At 42.2% G+C, this 25,414-nt stretch overlaps 1 protein-coding gene across 1 annotated transcript in view; it reads right to left on the reverse strand.

Annotated features, from left to right (window-relative positions):
• LOC140481049 (von Willebrand factor A domain-containing protein 3B-like) overlaps positions 1-25,414 on the reverse strand; it is a 162,519-nt gene that overhangs the window by 75,103 nt on the left and 62,002 nt on the right. Inside the window, exons 11-15 of the mRNA XM_072576643.1 lie at positions 19,307-19,445; positions 16,273-16,404; positions 11,878-11,976; positions 5,474-5,656; positions 2,255-2,388 (exon numbers count right to left, since the gene is read on the reverse strand). Coding sequence (XP_072432744.1) covers positions 2,255-2,388; positions 5,474-5,656; positions 11,878-11,976; positions 16,273-16,404; positions 19,307-19,445 — 687 coding nt within the window. The remainder of the gene's footprint in view (positions 1-2,254; positions 2,389-5,473; positions 5,657-11,877; positions 11,977-16,272; positions 16,405-19,306; positions 19,446-25,414) is intronic.

Raw genomic sequence — 25,414 nt, forward strand, 5'->3', positions numbered from 1 at the left:
TCTCGTGTGCGCCTCTGTTTGGCTTATCCTAGGATGTCCCAGTCGAAGTGGTTTCCTCCTCATCTGTTTGTAAAGATACTAGTGAGAGTGGGTCATGTATTTTTTTGTCTAGTTGATGTGTAAACTTCATGTGCAAATGAGCAAACTTACATCCAGAACATTAACCTGAGCTACAAATCTTCTCCAAACTCGCTAATTATTTTAAACAACTTAAATGCTTGCAGCAAACTGTTTAGACCAGTTGCAGACTCAGTAATGCAGTCTTTTGTTGGTACATCCATGATTTCAACTTGAAAACTTCAAACTTAAAGAAAAATCATACAATTTCTCAACAATAGGTGGCAGGTCAGATCGTTAGATAAAATATTTTGAAATAAAGCAAAGACTGAACAAAAAAAAACAAACAGGGAAAAGTTAGTATCTGAGAGAAAGCTCGCTAGAAATAGAAAAACTAAGAATTTCTTTAGATTTTGATAAGGCTAAGCTAACAAAGCTAACAGGCTCAAGGGGCTGGATGACTTACTCCTGTTCTGAAGTGAGCGTGGGAGAAAGGGAGGTGGAGAATTAATAATGAAAAATAAGGAGATTGCAGATGTATTGAACAACATCTTTCACTGGTCTTCACTATAGAGTACACAAGTCACAGCCCAGAAATAGCTACAGATCAGAAGATGAAAAGAGGGAGGAACTCAAGAAAATTACAGTCACCGGGAAATGGTACTGAGTAAACTGATTGAGCTGATGGCTGGCAACTCCCTGTGTTCTGGTGAATTTCATTCTAGGGTCTTAAAAGAAGTGGCTAAACAGATAATTGATGTATTGGTTTTAATTTTCTAAAATTTCCTAGATTCAGAGAAGATCCTGTTAAATTGGAAAGAGGCAAATGTAAATGTTTTATTCGAAATGGGAAAGAAACAGGAAGCTGGAAATTACATTCCAGTTAGCTTAGGCCTAGTCCCAGGGAAGATGTTAAATGCTATTATTAAAGACACTTCATTCAGTGGAAATCATATTTAACCAATTTATTAGAGTTTCATTTTGAGGAAGTAACATGCGTGGGTAAACCAGTGGACATATACATCACATCAAAGGTTATTGTAGGAAAATAAAAACTCATGGTGTTGAGGTAACATACTGATAATAAGAGAAGATTGGCTAGCTAACTGTAAACTGAGAGTAGTCATAATAGGTCATTTACTGTTTGGCAAGACATTACAAATCACATGTCACAGGGTCTCAACCTTTTACAATTTATGAAGAAACCCATATCCCATGAGCGAGTAAAATAAAACATTTTTGCCATTTTCATAATATGAGTTTTAGAAAAGTCACACTGTAATCCTAGGATTTGGAGTACTGTGTCCAGTTTTGGTCCCCACACCTCAGGAAGGACATACTGGCACTGGAGCGTGTCCAGCAGAGATTCACACGGATGATCCCTGGAATGGTAGGTCTAACATATGAGGAACGGCTGAGGATCCTGGGATTGTATTCATTGGAGTTTAGAAGATTAAGGGGAGATCTAATAGAAACTTACAAGATAAAACATGGCTTGGAGAAGGTGGATGGTAGGAAATTGTTTCCGTTAGGCGAGGTGACTAGGACCCGTGGACACAGCCTTAGAATTAGAGGGGATAAATTCAGAACAGAAATGAGGAGACATTTCTTCAGCCAGAGAGTAGTGGGCCTGTGGAATTCACTGCCACAGAGTGCAGGGGAGGCTGGGACGCTAAGTGTCTTCAAGGCAGAGATTGGTAAATTCTTGATGTCACAAGGAATTAAGGGCTAAGGGGAGAATGCGGGTAAGTGGAGTTGAAATGCCCATCAGCCATGATTGAATGGCAGAGTGGACTCGATGGGCCGAATGGCCTTACTTCCGCTCCTATGTCTTATGGTCTTAATCATACAACGTCACCAAGGGATATTTTTTATTAATGAACTAATGAAGGGAAGCAAAATAACTAAAGTGTAGTAAAAAATATTCTTGAAGCAGGGTAAATTATATCCACAAGCATAAAACAAAGAATTGCAGATGCTGGAATTGTGAAAGAAAAACAGAAATTGCTGAAGAAACTCAGCAGGTTTGGCAGCATCTGTGGAGAGAGAGTTAATACTTTAAACAGAAGGAACAGGAACTGAAAAAGGGTGACTGGACTTGAAATGTTAACTCTGAAAAACTTATCTCGATTCTCAAAGGTCCACGTCACATAAAGCACAACTGTGACAAAGGTTGATGTCAGGATATTGAACTTACTCGTGTTTTAGACCGGTTTCTTCCCCGTTATAATACCAGTCCAGCATTACACATTCAGCATACAGCTTTTCTACCTTCTCCAAATCATTTCTCCCCTTCTCCATTTCTTTCTTCAAAAGGCAAATATCTTCACTCTGAACAAATTCAAATTAATTCAGTTAATTAAGACAAGGACCACTGTTGATTAAAGAAAATTCAGGTTTATTATAAAAGGCAGAGATTGGATTAAACAAGCACTTTGATTTGCCATTTTTTATAATTAAACACAAAAACGTACCTACTTGAATAACAATCCCACTGATTATAAAAACATGATCTGTCTCATTCTCCTTCTTATATACTTGTGCATAACAATTAGTCTGATTTTCTATGGACATACCTTAATAGAAAATAATAAGCATAATAACAGAACTTGGGTCGTTTAGAGAGCAACTCGGAGATAGTGAGGATTGCAAATGCTGGAGAAGTCAGACTCGATCAAGTGTAGCACTGGCAAAAGCACAGCAGGTCAGGCAGCATCTCAGGAGCAAGAGAGTCGGTGGGTGGGGCATAACCCAAGGGACCTGCTCTGCTTTTTCCAGCACTACACTTTGTTGACTCATTTAGACAGCAATTTCTACAAATAAATAAAAATCCTCTGTCTCATTTCTGAATATACAGATGCAAATTAATTACCAGAATAGATCACTCATTACCTTACTCAAAGTTACAGCAATGAGAATGCAACATTAAGGAAAACAAAGCAAAATAACAAACAGTTCTACTTTAGAAATGTTAGAATGAAGGTGACAGCCGATACATAGCCTTTGGGATTCTGGTTCCCAAGCCTCCTCGAAGTTCTTTCTAACAGGTTTCTGATGATAAATCTCTATTTTGTGTTTTGTATTTAATTTCTTTGAAAAGATTGACTTATCTTTAACATATTAAATCTTGCCAATGGCAGGACCTTGGAGATGTCCTAGAATGAAGGAAATGGTAATGTCAGTGGCAGGCCCCAACGGTTTAACACAACCTTTTCATAGCTCACTTCACTGTGGGCTGAAGAAAGTCATAGCTGGAGAATGAAACTCCAGTTTCATTCTTTTCCTTCTGGCTCCTGGTCTATCATTGTGTGAATATTTGAATGCCCTCTGAAATGGCCCCAGTGAGCCACTCAGTTCAAGGAGCAATTAGGCCTGGGCAATAAACGCTGGCCCAGCCAATAACACCCACATTCAATGAATGAATGAGGGAAAGGTCACTCGATTGGAATGTGAGATGGAAACTTCTCACTGCAGTGAGGCTGTTGGCATTGGGACAGGAAGTGAGCGATACTGCTGCTGGGCAAGGGGGTTGGCATGGCAGAACCCTGCAACAATCTGCCAATTAGATATCCATCGGTAAGGAGCACAGCAGCCAATTTGTGCAGCAGAGGAGGAGGGCAGGAATCTGTCATCTGTTACAATCCACACGTCTATCCTGAGCCTTCCCATTATCCATTACCTCTCTCCAATTGACACTGTCCACCCAGAAACATTATAACCTCTCCTATAGTAAAGGGCTTTTGCCCGAAACGCGATTTTACTGCTCCTCGGATGCTGCCTGAACTGCTGTGCTCTTCCAGCACCACTAATCCAGAATCTGACTTCCAGCATCTGCAGTCATTGTTTTTACCTATATCCCTCTTTCTTTACATTTTCCTGCACCCTTTCTGTTCCTGCCTGTTTCAGAGCAGCCTCCCTCTTTACTTTCCTCCGTGCCTCAGATATCTCCATCCATGCCTTCTTCCTTCCCTGGTCAGCCATGCACTGAAATATTTTGCCTTATGTCCTCACCTCAACTATGGATTGTCACAGATCTAACAACGCTCCCCAAAGCTGAAAAGACAGCTGTTTGTCACTTGACCTCCAGCTGGACTGAGAAGTTGCAGATGGAGTTTAATTCAGATAAATGCGAGGTGCTGCATTTTGGGAAAGCAAATCTTAGCAGGACTTATACAATTAACAGTAAGGTCCTAGGGAGTGTTGCTGAACAAAGAGACCTTGAAGTGCAGGTTCATGGCTACTTGAAAGTGGAGTTGCAGGTAGATAGGATAGTGAAGAAGGCGTTTGGTATGCTTTCCTTTATTGGTCAGAGTATTGAGTACAGGAGTTGGGAGGTCATGTTGCGGCTGTAGTGGACATTGGTTAGGCCACTGTTGGAATATTGCGTGCAATTCTGGTCTCCTTCCTAGTGGAAAGATGTTGTGAAACGTGAAAGGGTTCAGAAAAGATTTACAAGGATGTTGCCAGGGTTGGAGGATTTGAGCTATAGGGAAAGGCTGAACAGCTGGGGCTGTTTTCCCTGGAGCGTCAGAGGCTGAGAGGTGACCTTATAGTGGTTTACAAAATTATGAGAGGCATGGATAGGATAAATAGACAAAGTCTTTTCCCTGGCATCGGGGAGTCTAGAACTAGAGGGCATAGGTTTAGGGTGAGAGGGGAAAGATATAAAAGAGACCTAAGGGGCAACCTTTTCACGCAGAGGGTGGTACATGTATGGAATGAGCTGCCAGAGGATGTGGCAGAGGCTGGGACAAATGCAACATTTAAGAGGCATTTGGATGGGTGTATGAATAGGAAGCGTTTGGAGGGATATGGGCCGGGTGCTGGCAGGTGGGACTAGATTGAGTTAGGATATCTGGTCGGCATGGACGGGTTGGACCGAAGGGTGTGTTTCCATGATGTACATCTCTATGACTCTAGTACAGAGACCTCATCTGTTGCGCAATAGAAATGTGCAATCAATTCTGGCGAGATGGCTTTTTAATTTACATGTGTGAGGTATGAATGTGTGGATTTCCCAAAGCTTGAGCCACCATCAAATTCTGAGAAATGGTCATTGCCGCTTCATCAGACCATTACGAAGTTGATTTGTGGCCTCCTACACAATTCAGTTCCCCTGCCCCCTACCTGCATATACCCACTCCAGCAGCAGTGCGAGGTTTTGCCCATGAACTCTCTCTGTCTCTCTATCCTCAGAAGCTGCTGAGTTTGTTTTGTTATTCTAGGTTGCCAGCTTCCATGGTATTTTGCTTCAGATTCATCCATTCCTGTGAAGCACCTTTCAGTATTTAATGCCAATAAATATGAGTTATTAAATATAAAATCACAGAGGTATCAAAACGCATTTGACACTCTTGCTACAGACTTTCTCAAGGATTTGAAATATTCTTCATTTCGAGTGTTGAAAACTCCCTACCTGAAATGGCGGAAGGTTAGAAAGCACTGTCATATCACTGCTATAGCAATGGAACCGTCCACCTGTATTCGCGGAAAGCTCAAATAGAAACTCGTTGGCTTCAACATCATTGCAGTTAAATGCAATGCAATGAATAGGGACAAGGCAGACGAGCTGTACCTGAGCAATAATGGTTTTCGGAGGCTGTATTTGATAACAAAACATAAAGCAAAATTAACCATTAATTTAAGTAACCCGTTAAAACAAAAGTGCTACCTTAACATGAGAATCCTCTATTCGACAGAGGAGCAAGTCAGTTATTGTGCATCTACTAGTGTTCAAACAGTATGCTATTTAACTGAACAAGCATGCATAACTCTTGGCTTTAAATATGACATTGGCTAGGATTCTGTCAGGCCGACTGGGTCTCATCTAATGGTCAAGAAACCAATGGGGAGAGTTCTATGGGGAAGATCAATGGATTCAAGCTTTCAGGCACTTAACTGGTCACCACTGGATCTTCCCTGTGCCTTGATGTCCCCAGTGTTGGATGACGCACTCATTGAGAGATGCCAGCCAATCAGAGACAACCACCTGCTCATTACCGTCTCTTCAAGGGGAGTCTGCTGGAAGCGATGATCCTGCCCGAGGGCCTGGTTCATTCCCTCTCCCACACAAAGTAAAGGTGAGTGTGAGAGCTAGGTTGAGAGGGATGTTCTTGTGGAGTGGGGGGGGGGTCATGGGTGGGAGGGGCTGGTCGACCATCACAAGCAAGGGAGTACCCTTTCCTCTTCCTGTCCCTTTCCCAATGCCAGTTCCTTCAATCAGGCACTGTGCATCTGAGGTCAAAAGATCCTGCTTTCTCTCCTGCCACTGAGAGCTGCTGACAGGAATTGTGGGCCACCTTCCAAGGATAAGGGATAGCCACAGGCCTCCAGATAATTTCTAATCAACTGGTTCAAAGTTTCCTTGCACTGAGATTGAATCCAGGCCTCCCGGGCCAGAGGTAGAGACACTGCCACTGCACAAAAAGAGCCATCAGCCAAGCAGCTCTATACAATGGAAGTCAACTGACTTCAATATGGAGCCTGGTTGACAACCTGCTGCTATAGGCTGGAAATCTCTCATCAGCCCCTTCTGCTCTTTGACCCAGTCTGCCGCCAAGAGATTGATGTGGTCAGACTCCCTTGTTTCCTGTATTGTTCTGTAATGATGAACCAGGGTCAGATTGTCACTGCCACTCTATGACTGAGTTGGCAATCCAAATTGATTCTGCAGGAAAAGCACCAGATCTGGTGAGAAGGCTGAGGTGCTGTTGAGATGGAACAGACCTTTATTAAAATTATTTAATCCCCTCTCTGTGTCTGTCTAGAGCATCTCTAGAAAAAAACACAAGTGAGGCAAAATCTTTTCATTCAGAAGATTGAGAGCCTTTGGGACTCTCTTCCTCAACATGTGCTGGAAGCAGATTCTTCTGGTATTTTTAAGGCCAAGGTGGGTAGATCATGGTTGAGCAAAGGGGGTTGAAAGGTTTTCAGGGGCAGGAGGGAATGTGGACTTGAGGTTACAATCAGATCCGCCAATGAATGGCCGACACCTGCTCCACATTCACATGTTCACAACTGACCCTTGAACCATTTTAATACAGTCTTGTTTTCACAACATAATTATGCCCCAGAAACAGCTGCGTAAACCTTGCCTTCTTATTTCTAACTTCTTTAGGGACAAGATTCTGGATACCCAGGTCAGCCATATCATGGCAAGGGGCGGGGGGGGCACCACAGATGCCCGGTGTTGCCATGGGGTTCCATCTCAAATCCCAAGGTGATCCATTAAATATTGGAACCAGGCAGTGGGCTGCAGCGCAGAGGTGACAGAAATGTCTGGTCCAGCACCCAGCCAAAGAACTGGAGAGGCACCAGGCCAGAAAGAGTTTTGTCGTGCACCTTATTTGTGAGGTAGTCTTGGGGTAGATGCACCATTACCGATGCACCATTACCAGCCTGCACCACCCCTTAAGACCTGGAGGGTTTTCCAACGTCCAATTCATTAAAATGTTCTTCCTCGCACATTGGGTAAGAATGTTACACAGTCTCTTCCCGTGTTCCCCCAGAGAGGGCAAAGTTGGTAGTCGCTGAAGAAGAAATACCAGGTCCACTTTGACTTCAATTCCCAGGATTTCCTTCAGCTCCCTTAGCAGTGTGTAAGAGTGCCTATACTAATTTTACATTTGGAGATCCTCCTCTCTTGAACGTAGCTAGCCTCTCTGGTTGCATATGAGCCCTGTGTAAAATCTTCATTTGCAAGGCCTGCGCTTTGTTATATATTGAGATTTTCTTTACATTTTCCCATGTATTTTCCCATATTTCCATTGAAATATCCTCTCCTTGTTCCCGATTCCAAGTCTTAGAGTCTTTCCGCATCTCCTAAGGCATGTCCTTTCTGTAAGTGATACAAAACACAAACTGAAAGAGCGCCCATGCACCGGGCCAATGCCATGCATCCATTCCACCACCCTTGATTTCAACATCTAAATACACTGGCGCATGGTCCGACATAGTTATATTCCCAGTTTTGCACGCCAACGTTCTGTCCAGACAAACCAACGGCATAAGGAACATGTCAATTTGCTTGTGGCACTTGTGTGGGTTGGAATAAAAAGTAAACTCTCTTCCATTACGGTGGAGATGCCTCCACACATCCACTACTCCCAAATCCTCACACAAGTCCACTAACTGTCTGGATTGCGAATGCGTATCTGCCAGGCCCCTTGGCACTCTGCCTACCCCAGGATCCATTAGGCACTCCCCAAGACTCATTAATTTAGCAACTGCATAAATTAGAAATTTCAGAGGGTGCACTGGTGGACAATAAACATTCAAGACGCCATACTCTTCTCCATGTATTAGAGCTTTAAGAATGAAGAACCATCCATGTAAATCCTTAATTTGCTCAGTTACCTGGAATAGGAGGCTCCTTCTTACCAGTATAGCCACTCCTCTACACTTGGAGTGAAAGGAGGAGAAAAATACCTTAACATAACCCCCCTGCTGTAGTTTCAGATGTTCCTTACCAGTTAAATGTGTCTCCTGCAGCAGGGCGATGTCAACCCTTTCCTTCCTAAGGCCTGACAGCACTTTCTTTCTTTTAATGGGGAAATGGCTCCCTTTTACATTTCAAGTGCAAATCACTGAACAAATCACTAGCCATGTCATCCAGGGCAGCCCATGGTTTCCCAAGAGGAGGAAGCTTATCTGAGGTGCAGCGAGTGAAAAAGACATTAACTCTGTAAAGTCTAAAAACTTTCCTATAAAAATTACAACTAAAAAACTAACCATTACATTTAACTTTATCAAACACCCAAATAAAGCCTAATTCACTAGAGACCTCCCCCTTGCCCATAGGCGGCAATCTTACCAATGCTTGCTACCATCCTTGCTCCTTCCAACAGATCGCGCCCCAGTCCCAGGCAATACACAGATAAAGAAAACAAATTATTTACATTCTGAGAGTTAATAATGGACGCCCACTCTGCCCCTCCACCCCTCTTCTCCATCCATCTTAACCACAGGTACAGCCACCCCCAATCCAAAAACAAAAGGACAGCAGCAAAAAAAAAACCTCAGACAATAACCAACTGACCAAAATGGTAAATAAATCAGGTTTTACAACAAGGCAGTACAAAATCTATAAAACCGATAACCACAAAAAGGGGAGAAAGGAGAAAGAAGGGTCAGAACAAGTAAAGAAAAACTGTATCATTGTCCGTAATGGTGCCCCTTCCCCCTCCCCCCGCACTCCCAATCCGAGTCCTTTATTTCAAAGAGTTTACAAAGTCCTTTGCCTTTTCTGCTGAATCAAAATTATGTATCATCCCTTCGTGAGTGAAATGCAACACCACTGGATACCTCCAGGAATATTGAATGCTCAGATCCCTTGATTTTCCCTTAACTTCATCAAATGCCTTTCTCTTATTAATTATGGCTCCTGAGAAGTCTTGAAAAAACATTGTTTTTCAGCCTTTGTATGTTAAAGCCTGTGGATCTCTTCCCAGTCTCCTTGCTGTTTCAATCACTAACTGATTTTCTTTATAGTGCGGGAGTCGCAGATGCGTGGACTTGCGCATTGCGATCCGGTGGGCCCACTCCACACTCACCAGGCCCGACTCCAACTCCAGCCCCAGGAACTTTGGGAGCCGCTTCTCCAAGAAACCAACAAGGGTCCTCGCCTTACTCTCCGGGAAACCCATGAGCCATACGTTTTTCTTCTACTGCTGTTTTCTAGGTCGTCCACTTATTCCTGAAGGACCCGAGCCTGGTCTTCCAGCGTTTGGATTCCCTCCTCCCGAGACCTCCGCCACAGTCTCCGATGCCGCGGTCCTCTGCTCCACTGCTTCTACTCTTCAGTCTAATGTTCAAATCTCCTGTTCATGCTTTTTCAGCATATCAGATATTGGCTCCATCGCTGCTTCAATCTTTCCTCGGAGTTCAGTGAACTCTGAGAGTAAATGCTGCTGCCCCATTAAATCCAAAGGGGCCATGGGTAGGGGCACCCCCAATGCAGTAGGGGAGCGCCCTGCTTGCTGTACTCCTTTTGCCCCTTTTCCTTTATTCACCTTCATCCTGATCTTAGAGCTGTCAAATCACAATTCTAGCTGCTCCAGATGTTCAGTAGCTTTTTATTATTGATTTTTCTCCTAGGGGCTGGTAAAGGTCCACTTTGGCAGGGGATATGGCACAGAGCCCAGCACAGCAGTCCACTCAGACTGACATCTTGGATCTATGCTTTGCTACTCAATGCAATCATGACTGATCTGATAATCCTCCACTGCACTTTGCTACCCGTTCATTTAATGCTATGCCAACTTGTCTGGTTAATCATGGTTATTTATTCCCTTCCAAGAATCCTTTTTCCTCACTTGAATATGTCTTTGCTGTGAGCAATGAATGATTTTCTTAAACACCCGCCACTGTTTCTCGACTGTCTTTTAGTTTAGCACAGTTGTTTCAGACCCAAGTTTCTCCCACTCAAACTGAATACTAAATTCGACCACATTATGGTCATTGTTTCCCAGAGGATCTTTCATTCTGGCATCATTTATTAAACCTGCTTCATGACCCATAACCAGATCCAAAACAGCCTGATCCCTGCCTGGATCCATAAAATATCGCTCAAGGCATAGCTTCTGGACAAACATCTACATGAAATCAAGACCCTTTACTACCGGAGCATAAATAAAAGGAAATCCTGCTGAGATGAAAAGGAGGCCACATCTTGGGTACAATGTGCAGTTTGTTAACCAAAAAAGGAGCTATTTGCTGTTAAAGTACTACAATGGCAGACCAGTTTCCAGGGATAAGAGGACTTGAGTACTACAGGCCAATATACTCTGGAGTTTAGAGGAATTACAGGTGATTTTACTGAAATGCATAACATCCTTAAATGTTGTGACATATTAAGAGGCTGTTTTTATTGGTTGGAGAGTTGAGAACTGGGAATCATGGTCTCGGAATAAGACAACAAATGTTCAGGAATGGGATGAAGGGAAATGTCTTCACTCAGAAGGTTGTAAATTCTCTACCACAGAGCTGTGAATGTACTCACTCAGTCAGTAAGTATCAATTCAGTAGAAAGATTGATGGATTTTTGGGCAGTAAAGGGATCAAAGGATATGGGGATAGGTTGGTATAGTGGAATTGATGTAGACATTTAGTCATGATCTAATGAAACAGATTTTGCCTTTCAGAACAAATAGTCAAAATTAGAACAGGACGATCAGAGCTTAAAATTGCAAACTCATGAGGAACTGCAAACTATTTTTCAGTCAAACTTTCTCTTACTAACATTTGATATTCTCAAATGAAGATGAGTGACACTCAACTGGAATTCCCAGAAAAGAGTAACATTGTGAAAGGCTTATGAACATACAAAGTAGGAGCAGCAGCAGGCCATTCAGTCTCTCTAGCTTACTGTGCCATTCAACAGGATCATGACTGATCTGTTTGTGTTTTGAAGTCCACATTTCCAATAGCCCAGATAATCTTTGATTCCCTTGCCCTTACAAGGACCTATCTACTAATGCCTTAGAAGTATTCAATGACCCCCATCTCCACTGCCTTCTGAGACACAGAGTTCCAAAGTTGCAAGACCTAAGAAAGAAAAACATTCTCCCTCATCTCTATCCTCAAAGGACAACCCTTAATTTTACAACAGTATCCCCCTAGCTCTCCACTCACCTGACAAGAGGAAACATCCTTTCCACATCCACCTTGTCAAGACCATTCTGGGTCTTGCATATTTCCTCTCATTCTTCCAAACTCCAGTGAAATTATAATAACAAAGTCACTATTCTTGAGGCAACATTGACACCTTCAGATTTTATTCAATGAATAGGATGTTGGGTTTGTTCTTGTACAGCACTATACCTGGTCAGGTCTTCCATCGGTGAGGAGATAAACAGCTTGAGTCCCACCATCAGCAAGAGCAAGTCGTATTGCTCCCAAAGTATTTGTGGAACCCCCGACCTGTAGAGAAATACAGCATTCCTCAATCTGAGTGTCTCAGAAAGCAATTGAAATTTGACAATATCACAACCACATTAATCCAAATGAGGCACGACTCAGAGATCTTTCCAGTGCCATGTTCTAACTTTGTCGTTGGTGAAGCAAAATCACCAAGTTACCTGCACTTTCCACTAAAGTTATTTCAACAAAGCTGGAGCCACTTCTTGATTAAACCCATATGCATGCAGAAGCACCTAATGAATGCATCCCCAAGGTGGCAGCACTGAGATGGAGAATTCACTATTCTAAAATGTGTTAGTGCAGTCACATCTAAACTATAGCTTGTGGGTTTTATTCAGACTGTAAACAGGGCCACAAGGGCCAAGCAACTCAATTCCATTTCCATCTTTCTTTAAAAAAGATTATGTGATCTTGCGTTAGGCTGAGTTAGCTTGTTTCAGACTGAATATCAATTATACAACATGTCAGATAAGGCACAAGGGAAGATAATCTGAGAACCTGACGATTGCTATTCAGCGTCACCAGCTGGAACACGCACACGTGTGGAAGTCAGCTGAGGTTAGGGTCAAGCGAACTGACTGCTGGCAGCCACCATACGACCAATTAGTCAGAACTTGTGAAATGGCCTTCAATGAAAGCCAGCGCTTTCACGAGAGGGAGGGAGAAAAATGGATTCTAGACATTTCAAAATTAAAGCCATATTTACCTTTCAGCTAAAATAAAAATGAACACTACAACAATCATGGGAGCAATTTCAGTTCGCTTACTGCAAAGTATGCTTGCTGATGCTACCTTATTGATCCTTTCAAATAATTCTGAAACTGATGGGTCAATCCTCTATAAAAGCACACAAAATATCAAATAACAAAAACATATCCAGTCTGCCAGACTGATCATACACTTTGCACAGTTCAAAGCTAATTGCATGATCACATGATAGTTACTGTCTGGGCATCATCCAATAAAAAAAAATTAGCAATAAAACATAAATAAAATGCTGTCATCCACAATATTAATGAAGGAACAATTGAAAAATGCTTCATTAATGAAGAGTAAGCATTTTAATCTTTATACAACTTCAAACTCAAAATCTGTGTACTTTGTCTACGGCAGTCTAAGCTATATGGTAATAGCCGGTTGCTAAGTAATAAATACCACATGTTGAATATAACATCTCCAATGTAATCAAGAATAAGTGTAGACAATTATCTGTGAATTAATTAGGAAAATATCATAGAATTCAAATTTTTCAAACAACTGTAACAATCCGAAGTACAAAAGGTATGGGGCACAATTTAGGCTAATTTAAACAGCACTGGCTCAAATAAAAGTGTGAAGAATCAGAACTGGACCATTCTCTCTACGTAGTCATAGAGTAATAGAAATGTACAGAATGGAAACAGACCCTTCAGTCCAACTCATCCATGCTGCCCATATATATCCCAACCCAATCCAGTCCTACCTGCCAGCACCCGGCCCATGTCCCTCCAAATCCTTCCTATTCATATATACATCCAGATGCCTTTTAAATGTTGCAATTGTACCAGCCTCCACCACAGCCTCTGGCAGCTCATTCCATACAAGTACCACCCTCTGCGTGAAAAAGTTGCCCCTTAGGTCTCTTTTATATCTTTCCCCTCTCACCCTAATCCTATGCCCTCTAGTTCTGTACTCCCCACACGAGGGAAAAGACTTTGTCTATTTATCCTATCCGTGCCCCTCATGATTTTATAAATCTCTATAATGTCACCCCTCAGCCTCCGACGCTCCAGGGAAAACAGCCCCAGCCTGTTCAACCTCTCCCTATAGGTCAAATCCTCCAACCCTGGCAACATCAAAATGTTAATATCTGAATTCAAGTCACTCATCACTAGCTGTGACACAAAGCTCTCTATCCTATTTAACTGGAAGCGTGAACAGGGACTTAGAAGCAAATCATTTAATACAATAGCAAATCATTCAACCCAGGCTACTCTCACACTGCCTCTCAGTGGTTGGTTCAAGATTGGCATAGAAACAGTCATAACCAAAGGGAGGAAACTCAGGCCTGCTCAGAGACAAAAGAGCAGAGATTTCAGAACAGAACAGTTCTCAACTGCAACTATGTGTGACCTAGGTGTTGGAGGTCACACGCCTGGAAAATATTTCTTTCCAAAATTATTTTAATTTTAACTACTGATCTCAAGAGACAAGTGGTAAGCATTCTAGAAACAGCTAAGGAAGTATTCAAATTGTTATGTGCGTGTGTGGGATTTGTTCTGCACTAACAATAAACACATGAGATAGTCCATTACGGTACACATCACTTCTCAACACCAAAGTCCCAAATGTGCTGAGGCCCACAAAGTAAACATAGAATTATAGAATTGTTACAGTGTGGAGACCTTTCAGCCCATCAGTCTACAATAGCTTGCCAAATGAGTATTATGGCTTTGCAGTATTCCCTTGTCCTTTTCCTATACCCCTGCACATCGTTTCCATTCATTTAACCATCTAATGCCCTCCTGATGGTCTCAATTGAACCTTCCTCCACCACACTTCCAGGCAGTGCATTCCAGATTTGAACCATTCAGTGCTTGAAAACGTTTTTACTTCCTTTTCATTTCTTTCATTTTCCTAATTGCTTTAAATCTATGCCTTCCTGTTCTCAATCCTTTTATTAGCTGGAACAGTTTCTCCCTATCAACTCTGCCCAAACCCCTCAAGGTTTTGAAAAATTTTGTCTTAGCATTTTCCTCTCCAACTTCTTCAAGATATCCTCATAACTGAAGTTTCTTATCATTGGACGTATTCTTGTGAATCTCTTCTGTGCACTCTCCATTGCATTCACATCCACTCTATAATGTGGTACCCAGAACCGTGCAGAGAATACTCCAGCTGAGGTACAACTGGCGTCTTATACAAGTCCAGCATAATCTCTTCAATCTACTATATGCCTCTATTAATAAAACCTATGATATTATCTGTTTTATAAACTGCTCTCAACACCTTTAGTGAATTATATATGCATACAACTAGGACCCTTTTCTCCTGCACCTCCTCTATTTTGCATTCGCTCTCCATATTCTTTCTACCAAAATTAATCAGTTCACACTTATCTAAATTGAACTTCATTTGCCTCCTATCTGGCAACTCCACTAATCTGTCAACTTCCTTTGAAGATCTACACCATCCTCCTCATAGTTTGCAGGGCTTTCAAGTTTTCTATCATCCACAACTTTGACTGCACACCAAGATTTAAATAATTAAATATATCAAAAAAGGCAAGTGTCCCAATATCGATCACTGAGGATCTCTACTACAAACCTTCCTCCCATTCAAAAAATATCCATGAACAATTACTTTCTATTTCCCATAACTCAGCAAACTTTGTATCCACATCACTGTTGTCCTTTGTATTCCATGATCTCTAACTTTGCTGATAAATTTGTTATGTAGCACTGGATTGAATACCTTCTAGAAGTTCATGTGCACCATACTATTAGCATTACCCTTATCATTTCTCTCTGTTACTGCTTCAAAATACTCCAGAAAGTTAGTTATATGTGACTTCCTCTTAACAAATCTTTGCTGCTTTTCCCCATTAACCCACACTTGTATGTAACTATTAATTCTCTTCTGTTTCTTTAAGATTCTACGTCATTGAAACTAAACTGGTTGACATGAATAAAAGGAAACAGCTGTAGATACTGGAATCTCTGATATATAAACAGAAAATGCAGAAGAAACTCAGCAGGTTTGGCTGCATTTGAAGACAGAGAAAGAGTTCATGTTTTCTTGTTTGATATGACTCCCTAATAGAATAAGCACCCACTCTTTTGATTGATTGATTGATTGTCATGTGTACCGAAGTACAATGAAAAGCTTTGTTTTATGAGCAGTACAGGCAGATCATAGTAAGCAAGGATGTACAGATCAAAAAGACTTAGACAGGCATATAGGTTACATTGCACAGGGTATACACTAGGCAAGATCAACATTAGCAAGATCAGCACTATTTGAGGCTAGAGAATCCATTCATCAGTCTAATAATGGCCGGGAAGGAACTGTTCCTGGATCTGCTGGTGCGTGTGTTCAAGCTTCTATATCCTCTGCCTGACAGAAGATGCTGTAGGATATCACCTTGGGGTGTGATGGGTCTTTGATGATGTTGGCAGGTCCTGGCACAGCCGTTGCCATACCAGGCCATTATGCAATCAGACAGTATGCTATCAATAGCGCATCTGTAGAAGTTGGTGAGGGTCCTTTTGGACTTTTAATAAGGTGAGCATTTAACATTTTTGTAAATATGTTTACCTGGAGGCCTTTGACCCAAGACCATGCCCTTTCCAGATTATCTTCATTTACTTCTGCCAGCTTCTCCTGCCACGATTCAACTCTGGAGTCAAACTTTACAAAATTGAATTTGGTCTTGTGTCGAAGTTGTTCCTGAAAAAAATAACTATTTCAGTAAATATGCTTCAGAGGACACACAGCCATGTTATTTTACACCTCAGCACATTGGAGACATGATGGTTCCATCCAATTCTTCATGGATTGGGAGCTCCAGACTCATATTCCAACCTTAGCTGATATTTACACTCAGTGTTTCCAACATTACGAATCAAGGACCTGTCTGCTTTCAAAGTCCCACAAATCCCTGGGACTGAAATTTTTGTTGGCAGAAACATGAAATAGCTGTTCACGTGTTCACAACCAGCTTTACACCCTTAAAGAAAATCAAGCAGTATATAAAAGGAGGTGCTGAATCTGGGACATCCAGGTCAAATTTCAGTCTCAGGGATTTGTGGGACCCCAAAAGCAGACAGGCACAATGGACTAAAAGGCTTTTTTTTAGCTAAGTGCCCACTGTAATAGGGTTTGGGAGTGTTTCTCACTGTGCCTTACCAAACTCAAGTTATTAAACACCACAAAGGCATCCCTCTCCTCCAATTCTATCCTCATCTTACCAAGAGCATTCCCCAGAACAACTCAGCACTGCCAGGATTTCCCAGACCTAATCAGCATCTGTGACACCGGTACCACCTTTAAAAGGCCATTTGTGCATCCAAGCAAGCACTGTCAATCCGATCTGATCTCCAACCACAGTAACACTGCTTACTCACTCACACCGAACACCACCCAATCTGCACCAATAGTAATAGCTGTGTCATCCACTTTAACCTCCCGTAGTGCCTCTCACAAGTTCTAGAGGGAAAACAGCCCACAGGGGACTGAAAGGGTCAAGACTGGTGGTGAGCTGCCCAATGTTCAGATCTGCATCCCATTATGTGAAGATGACCCTGATTCTGAACACCATAGTGGCTTGCTGACCACATCCAAGCCCCTAAACTGGTTTCAGAGGCTGCCCCTGACCGACCATGCTGAGAGCCCCCCTGACAGGAGGCCATCTCCATTGAATTGACTGAGGACTGCTAACAGCGCTGAAAATGTGTTGCTGGAAAAGTGCAGCAGGTCAGGCAGCATCCAAGGAGCAGGAGAATCGACGTTTCGGGCATGAGCCCTTCTTCAGGAATGAGGAAAAGGGCTTATGCCCGAAATGTCAATTCTCCTGCTCCTTGGATGCTGCCTGGCCTGCTGCGCTTTTCCAGCAACACATTTTCAGCTCTGATCTCCAGTATCTGCAGTCCTCACTTTCTCCTTGAGGACTGCTAACAACCAATGACAAGCTTTTGTCACTGTGCTAAATGACATGGCATTACATTAGTATTGTGAGTCTGATGGTTGTGGCTGAGGGGGCAAAGCACACAAAGTCAAAACCCCAAGGCAATATAAGGCAGCATGCAGTAGGGATAAAGGTAGGCTCAACTGAATGAGCGCTATGACAGTCTGGAGAATGCAGCCTGGTCCTGGCCATGAGCGGGGGGTGTGTCCCTGAGTGCACAGTCTCCTTGCTGCAGCGTTACAATGAGTGCTACAATATACAGCCCAAGGTGCATCACTGAAGTTGAGAAATATCCTGTAAATACGGTTCTTAGATGTTGGCACATCTCAGGTGCCAATGTCCATGGACATGGGACACTTTATGATTGCTGCGCATGGAGATGTTGGTTGTTGGTGTCCAACATGGAGGCCCTTTGGAGCAAATGTCATGCTGACATTGCCAGATACCTGCTCTGACTTCCATGTCAAGGATTCTCCACGTCTAGCTTGTTTGGCACATATGATAAGATAGGAAGCTCAATGTTAATAAGGTGAGCTGTAGCATTAATAAGGATTTTAACAAGTTAACGTCTCCCTTAATCGAAACTTCACAATGACAAACTTGCCTCACAGCTCAGCATACAAAATACAGGGTGTCCCTTCTGATGTCAAGATAAGCCTCGCTGGACTTGTCTTGTGATTCTGCCACAATCTAGTGATGACCCACATCGCTCAGGTCCCCGTAAGATTCTGCTTACAGATAATAGAAGGCACATCCACCACACTCTGGGATAGTGAATTCCACAGATTCACGACCCTTTAAGAGAATTAATTTCTTCTCATCTTGGTTTTAAGTCTGCTACCTCTTATGTTAGAATTCTGATGTCTTGTTCTAGAGTGCCCCTCATGAGGAAACATCTTTTCTATGAGTGCTTTGTCAATCCCCTTTTAGCTTTCCTCTCATTCTTCAAAGTTTCAGAGAGAATCGGCATAAATTGCTCAATCTTTCTTCACAAGACAAACACATCATCTCAGGAATCAATCCAGTGAATCTCCTCAGAACAGACTCCAATGCAACTACATCCCTTCTCAAGTAAGGGGACCAAAACTGTACGCATTACTCCAGGTATGGTCTCATTAATACCTTGCACAGCTGCAGCAACACTTCCCTACTTTTATATGCTATTCCTTTAGCAATAAATGCTAAAATTCCAAAGGTTCATGTGCTTGGACTAAGTCATTCCACCAGTGTTGGGTTAGAACATTTCTTTTATATCATGCACAGCACATTCACTCTTTATATTGTAAACAACAGCCTTATATTGGAGTGATAACTAACATGGAGCTTCTCTCAAATGTCCTCCAGAAATTGGCTGAACAAATTCAATTTTCATGACAGCACAGCCTTAATGGACTAGAACTAGTAATTAGTAAAGTGATTTGTTGCAAGTGATTTGCAACAAAAATCCTCTTAGAAGCTGGAACCTTCAACGTCCCTAGGGCGATTGAATGGAAAATTGTTGATCGGCAGCACGTCCCACTGTATTAAATCAACATTTAGAGGATTTGTCATGAAATATTACATTGGACCAAATCATTCAACTTATAATATGTAGCTAATTTTTAAAAAATGCTTCTTAACTTAGAAATAAAATGTCACAAAAGCCAGAACTTTGAAGTAATAAACCTGCATGAGTTGAAAGATCTTTCTTTGCACCATCTCCATTTTATCGTCCATGGATTGAGAGGTGTCAATTAGGATGTAAATCTGATCCTCAATTATAGTCCCAAAGAGCTCTCTACTCCCCTGCTGAAGCCAGTCAATTCTATGAACAAAGAATGAAACCAGAAGAATAATTCAGTACAAATGAACTTTACAATCTATGACGTATTCCATTTTTTTTTAGGTGCAATGATGAACAGAGTTTGTCCATACATTTCTGGATACAAAGACTATCGAGTATCTATTACAAGTACAGTTGACATTGATAGATGCATTCATCTTTGACACCTTGAAAGATCTCTGCAAAAACTGGTATCAACTTGTATACCAAGTGTACTGCCAGTGTGGGTGAAAACAGTCATCATTTTGAATGGTTCAGTTAGCCATAGCAATTTTATATACAGCAAAGACCGTGATAATTCAATGTGCAACTGAGATAGAATGGGTGCGCAACACTATCCCTGAATTTCCATTTTTATTGAAGCAGACTATCCCAGGTATGTGCTGCAGTGGGGAGGAAGCCAAATTTGACAATGTTTAAGAGCCCTGAGGAAGTTCTGTACCTAGTGGTGCAGAAATAGATCACATAGGCCAATGGACATAGGTCTTAAAAAAAATTAGATCACATGAAAACACAAACTGCAAGAAAATGTATCAGCAAAAACAAGCCAGGAAACTATAGACCAGTGAGCCTGACATCAGTGGTGGTCAAGTTGTTGGGAGGGAATCCTGAGGGACAGGATTTACATGTATTTGGAAAAGCAAGGACTGATTAGAGATAGTCAACAGGACTTATACATTTAATGGTAAGGTCCTAGGGCGTGTTGCTGAACAAAGAGACCTTGGAATGCAGGTTCATAGGTCCTTGAAAGTAGAGTCACAGGTAGATAGGAGAGTGAAGGCGGCATTTGGTATGATTTCCTTTATTGGCCTTGTGCATGGGAAATCATGTCTCACAAACTTGATTGAGTTTTTTTGAAGACGTAACAAAGAGAATTGATGAGGGCAGAGTGGTTGACGTTATCTATATGGACTTGATTAAGGCGTTCGACAAGGTTGCCCATGGGAGACTGGTTAGCAAGGTTAGTTCTCATGGAATACAGGGAGAACTAGCCATTTGGATACAGAACTGGCTTGAAGGTTGAAGACAGGTGATGGTGGAGTGTTATTTTTCAAATTGGAGGCCTGCAACCAATGGAGTGCCACAAGGATCAGTGCTGGGTCCATTACTTTTCATCATTTATATAAATGACTTGAATGTGACCAAAGAGGTACAGTTGTAAGTTTGCAGATGACACCAAAATTTGAGGTGCAGTGAACAGCGAAGAAGGTTACCTCAGATTACAATGGGATCTTGATCAGATGGGCCAATGGGATGAGGAGTGGCAGATGGAGTTTAATTTTGGGAAAGCAACTCTTAACAGGACTTATACACTTAATAGTAAGGACTTAAGGAGTGTTGCTGAACAAAGAGACCTTGGAGTGCAGGTCCATAGCTCGTTGCAAGTAGAGTTACAGATAGATAGGATAGTGAAGAAGGCGTTTGGTATGCTTTCCTTTATTGGTCAGAGTATTGAGTACATGAGTTGGGAGGTCATGTTGCGGCTGTACAGGACATTGGTTAGGCCACTGTTGGAATATTGCCTGCAATTCTGGTCTCTTTCCGATGTTGTGAAACTTGGAAGGCTTCAAAAAGGATTTACAAGGATGTTGCCAGGGTTGGAGGATTTGAGCTATAAGGAGAGGTTGAAGAGACTAGGGCTGTTTTCCCTGGAGCGTCGGAGGCTGAGGTGTGACCTTACAAAGATTTATAAAATCATGAGGAGCATGGATAAACAAAGTCTTTTCCCTGGGATAGGAGAGTCCAGAACTAGATGGCATAGGTTTAGGGTGAGACGAGAAAGATATAGATAGCTATGGGGCAACCTTTTCATGCAGAGGGTGGTGTATGTGTGGAATGTGCTGCCAGAGGAAGTGGTGGAGGCTGGTACAATTGCAACATTTAAGAGGCATTTGGATGGTTATATGAATAGGAAGGGTTTGGAGGGATATGGGCTGGATGCTGGCAGGTGACACTAGATTGGGTTGGAATATCTGCTGGAATGGACAAGTTGGACTGAAGGGTATGTTTCCATGCTGTACATCTCTATGACTCTAAGTGATGGCTAGAGTATGGAATGAGATCTAAGGTGATCTTTGATTTGGTTTTAAGCAGCCAACTCATTAAATATTAATTGAATAAATTGGGAGGATAAAGGTGCTCAGAATAAGAAAAGAAATACAGCTTTTCATATTTGAATTATTATTTTTTCATTCTTAACATCTATCAGTCCTTAACTTAATTAGAGTGTGTACTTAAAGCCCGAGACTAATAACCCAAAAGGCCCAGATCAAAGCCCAGTAGACCCAAAGATCCCAACGATACCTATTACTTGGACTCCCAAGGTCACAGGAGTTTGACGTGCTCTTAGATAACATGTGTAATCAGTATTATTTGTATATAAAGTATTTACTATATTGATGTTACAAAACATTCATTAAATTTTACTCTGCTTCTTTGACTATAGAATTTGCTTTTTATTCTTTCATGGAACATGACCATTTTGCTCCAACCGTGGACAGACCACAGTCCTGCTCCACCCTCCACTTTGATGTCACAGCACTCACTTTCACCTGAACTCTGAAGTTCAGCTCTATTGACCATTTCACAACCGAGGATGTAATGAGGTCAGTGCCCCCGGCAAAGTTACAGCTGTGTAACTGCTGCCCGATAAAGCTGTCGCCCACACCTTCTGTCACTTTGTTAATGATTGGGTGTAACTAGGTGCAGTGGTATTTTGCCAGATTGCATTTGTCCTGCTTTTATCAAAATTTGTAGCTCGGGTGCTCATTGTTGTGGTTCTGTTCACCAAGCTGGGAATTTGTGTTGCAGACGTTTCGTCCCCTGTCTAGAGACATCATCAGTGCTTGGGAGCCTCCTGTGAAGCGCTTTTGTGATGTTTCCTCCGGTATTTATAGTGGTTTGTCTCTGCCGCTTCCGGTTGTCAGTTCCAGCTGTCCGTTGCAGTGGTCGGTATATTGGGTCCAGGTTGATGTGCTTATTGATTGAATCTGTGGATGAATGCCATGCCTCTAGGAATTCCCTGGCTGTTCTCTGTTTGGCTTGTCCTATAATAGTAGTGTTGTCCCGGTCGAACTCATGTTGCTTGTCATCGGCGTGAGTGGCTACTAAGGATAGCTGGTCGTGTCATTTCGTGGTTAGTTGGCGTTCATGGATGCGGATCGTTAGCTGTCTTCCTGTTTGTCCTATGTAGTGTTGATGAAATTGCGCGGGTATCCGTTTTTGGCGAATACATTATATAGGTGTTCTGCTGCCTCTTTTTGCAGTTCTGGTGTACTGCAGTGTGTTGTGGCCCTTTTGAACAGTGTCTTGATGCAATTTCTTTTGTGTGTGTTGAGCTGGTTGCTTTCGTAGTTTAGGACTTGGTCTGTGTGTGTGGCTTTCCTGTATACCTTTGTGGTGAATTCTCCGTTTGGTGTTCTCTGTACCATCACATCTAGGAATGGGGGTTGGTTGTCCTTTTCTTCCTCTCTAGTGAATCGGATTCCTGTGAGTGTGGCGTTTATGATCCGGTGTGTGTTCTCTATTTCTGTGTTTTTAATGATTACGAAGGACAAACAGGAAGATAGCTAACGATCCGCATCCATGAACACCAACTAGCCACGAGATGACACGACCAGCTATCCTTAGTAGCCACACACGCAGATGACAAGCAACATGAGTTCAACCGGACAACACTACTATTATAGGACAAGCCAAACAGAGAACAGCCAGGGAATTCCTAGAGGCATGGCACTCATCCACAGATTTAATCAATAAGCACATCAACCTGGACCCAATATACCGACCACTGCAGCAGACAGCTAGAACTGACAACCGGAAGCGGCAGATTCAAACCACTATAAATGCCGGAGGAATCATCACAGAAGCGCTTCACAGGAGGCTCCCAAGCACTGAGGATGTCACCTAGACAGGGGACGAAACGTCTGCAACACAAATTCCCAGCTCAGCGAACAGATTCTGCTTTTATGGACAGGACATACTGCTGTCAAACTGATGCCAATGCTGTAGTTGCACTGGAACAATGTGGGTAGGGGCATGGCTAGGTCCGCAATTCAAGTTTTCAGTATGACCATCAGCCATTTTCCAGTTAGCACTGCGCATCACTTTTCCCTTTCCCCATTGATAAAACTTCCGTTTGAACAGGAAACTAAGATAAATCTTCAATCAGTACAGCGTTAGTGGAATAAAGACATAACACCCATAGCGACATGACATTCTTTGACTGGTCTGACAGTCTTCAGATTCAGTGCTTTACTGAACTAAAGGAATGACCTCAATTCACAGTCATCAGTGAGATGTTGCCTAGTATTAATAGCACTGTTTTCAGCCTGTCAGGCTCCATGTTTGGGAATTCCTTCCTCCCTTTCTATACTCTAAGATCTTCTTTAAATCCTGTCTCTTTGACCAAGCCTGAAGTCATATATCCTAATGTCTTTTTTTGGCTTCCATCCATTATACAGCTCTTCGGGCCATTGTTGGTGTTATTGTTTTAATGGCATGAGCATCAGTCGTATTAGATTCTTGAGCAGTAGACAAATCAACGATGATGTGGAAAAGGCAGGAAAGTGGATGTGAGGAGTGTCTGATCATTCATGATCCTATTGAATGGCGTAGCAGCTCGAGGGGCCGAATGGCCTACTCCTACTGCTTGCCGGCATGGGCTGTGGGAGATGATTGTGCTTTTGTTGCCAAGTATCCAACAATCAGCACTTCCTAAGGCAGGAAGTTGAGCCATGGGCGTGTTAATGACAGATTTATCATCAAGAAGATGGGAGGTGGAGTTTACATGTTCTTGGAGTTGAATGTATTACAGATGGAAACAAAATGTTTAGAAAGCTAGACTAATATATGGATGCTTCAAGTTTGAGGATAGGAAGGAGGAGATGGTGGTGTCGTGGTAAAGTCACAAGACTAGCAATGCAAAGGTCCAGACTAGTGGTCTGATTCGATTTGATTTATTTTATTGTCACATGTTTTTCATTACAAAATACAGTGAAAAGTATTATATGGTGTCACCACACTATATGGGGACACAGGTTCAAATTTCACTATAGTGGCGAGTAGGATTCAAATTCAGTTATCAAGACTGAAGTAGAAAACTAGTCTCAGTAACAGTGATATGGAAACCATCGCGTTTTCAAAATCCATTTGGCCCGTCGTGGAAGGAAGTCTTTCATCCTTAACTGATCTGGCCTACAAGTGACTCCAAACCGACAGCAATGAGGCTGACCGAAAAGGCTGAGCATTTAGGTTCTAGGGCAATTAGGGATGGGAACGTAATATTGGTCTTGTCAGTGATGCCCAGATCACATGAAAGACTGATTTTTAGTATGAGGCTGTTGACATGGAATGGGGTGAAAGGAGTGAATGCATCACGTGAATACTTGTTGAGGAAGCAATAAAATTTCATAAAAAGGAGGAACATTCGAATGTAAAAGAGGGTTTAATGGGTGGGAGGGGTGAATGCGAAATGAAAGGGAGGGAGACATTATGAAGGTGCTCTTCAGAGAACACTGTGGCATAAAGAGAGAAAATTAACAAAACAAAATTCGCAAATTGTGAGAAAATCCCCTTTAAACTGACTTGTGCAGAATGGGCAAAAAAACACCAAAACCAACGATAAGTTTGAGTGAAGTACAAGAATGAAATTTGCAAAAATGAATCAACAACTAGCCAATTTTTTATGAACTAAAAATCAGATTGTGGTGAATAGGGAGTAACGGTATAACATACAGATGATGGGCTTTTGCCCGAAACATTGATTTCGAAGCTACTTGGATGCTGCCTGAACTGCTGTGCTCTTCCAGCACCACTAATCCAGGAGACGATGGTGACTGACAGCCCAGTATAACATTTATAGGCCACTCCCCCAGCTGGAAGTCTGCAGAAAAGGCTGGCTGACTGCCAAAGAAAAATTTCAAAGCCTGTTCCCAGTTGGGAATCTGTGG

Source organism: Chiloscyllium punctatum, chromosome 9 (assembly GCF_047496795.1).
Source record: "Chiloscyllium punctatum isolate Juve2018m chromosome 9, sChiPun1.3, whole genome shotgun sequence".
Taxonomy (NCBI): domain Eukaryota; kingdom Metazoa; phylum Chordata; class Chondrichthyes; order Orectolobiformes; family Hemiscylliidae; genus Chiloscyllium; species Chiloscyllium punctatum.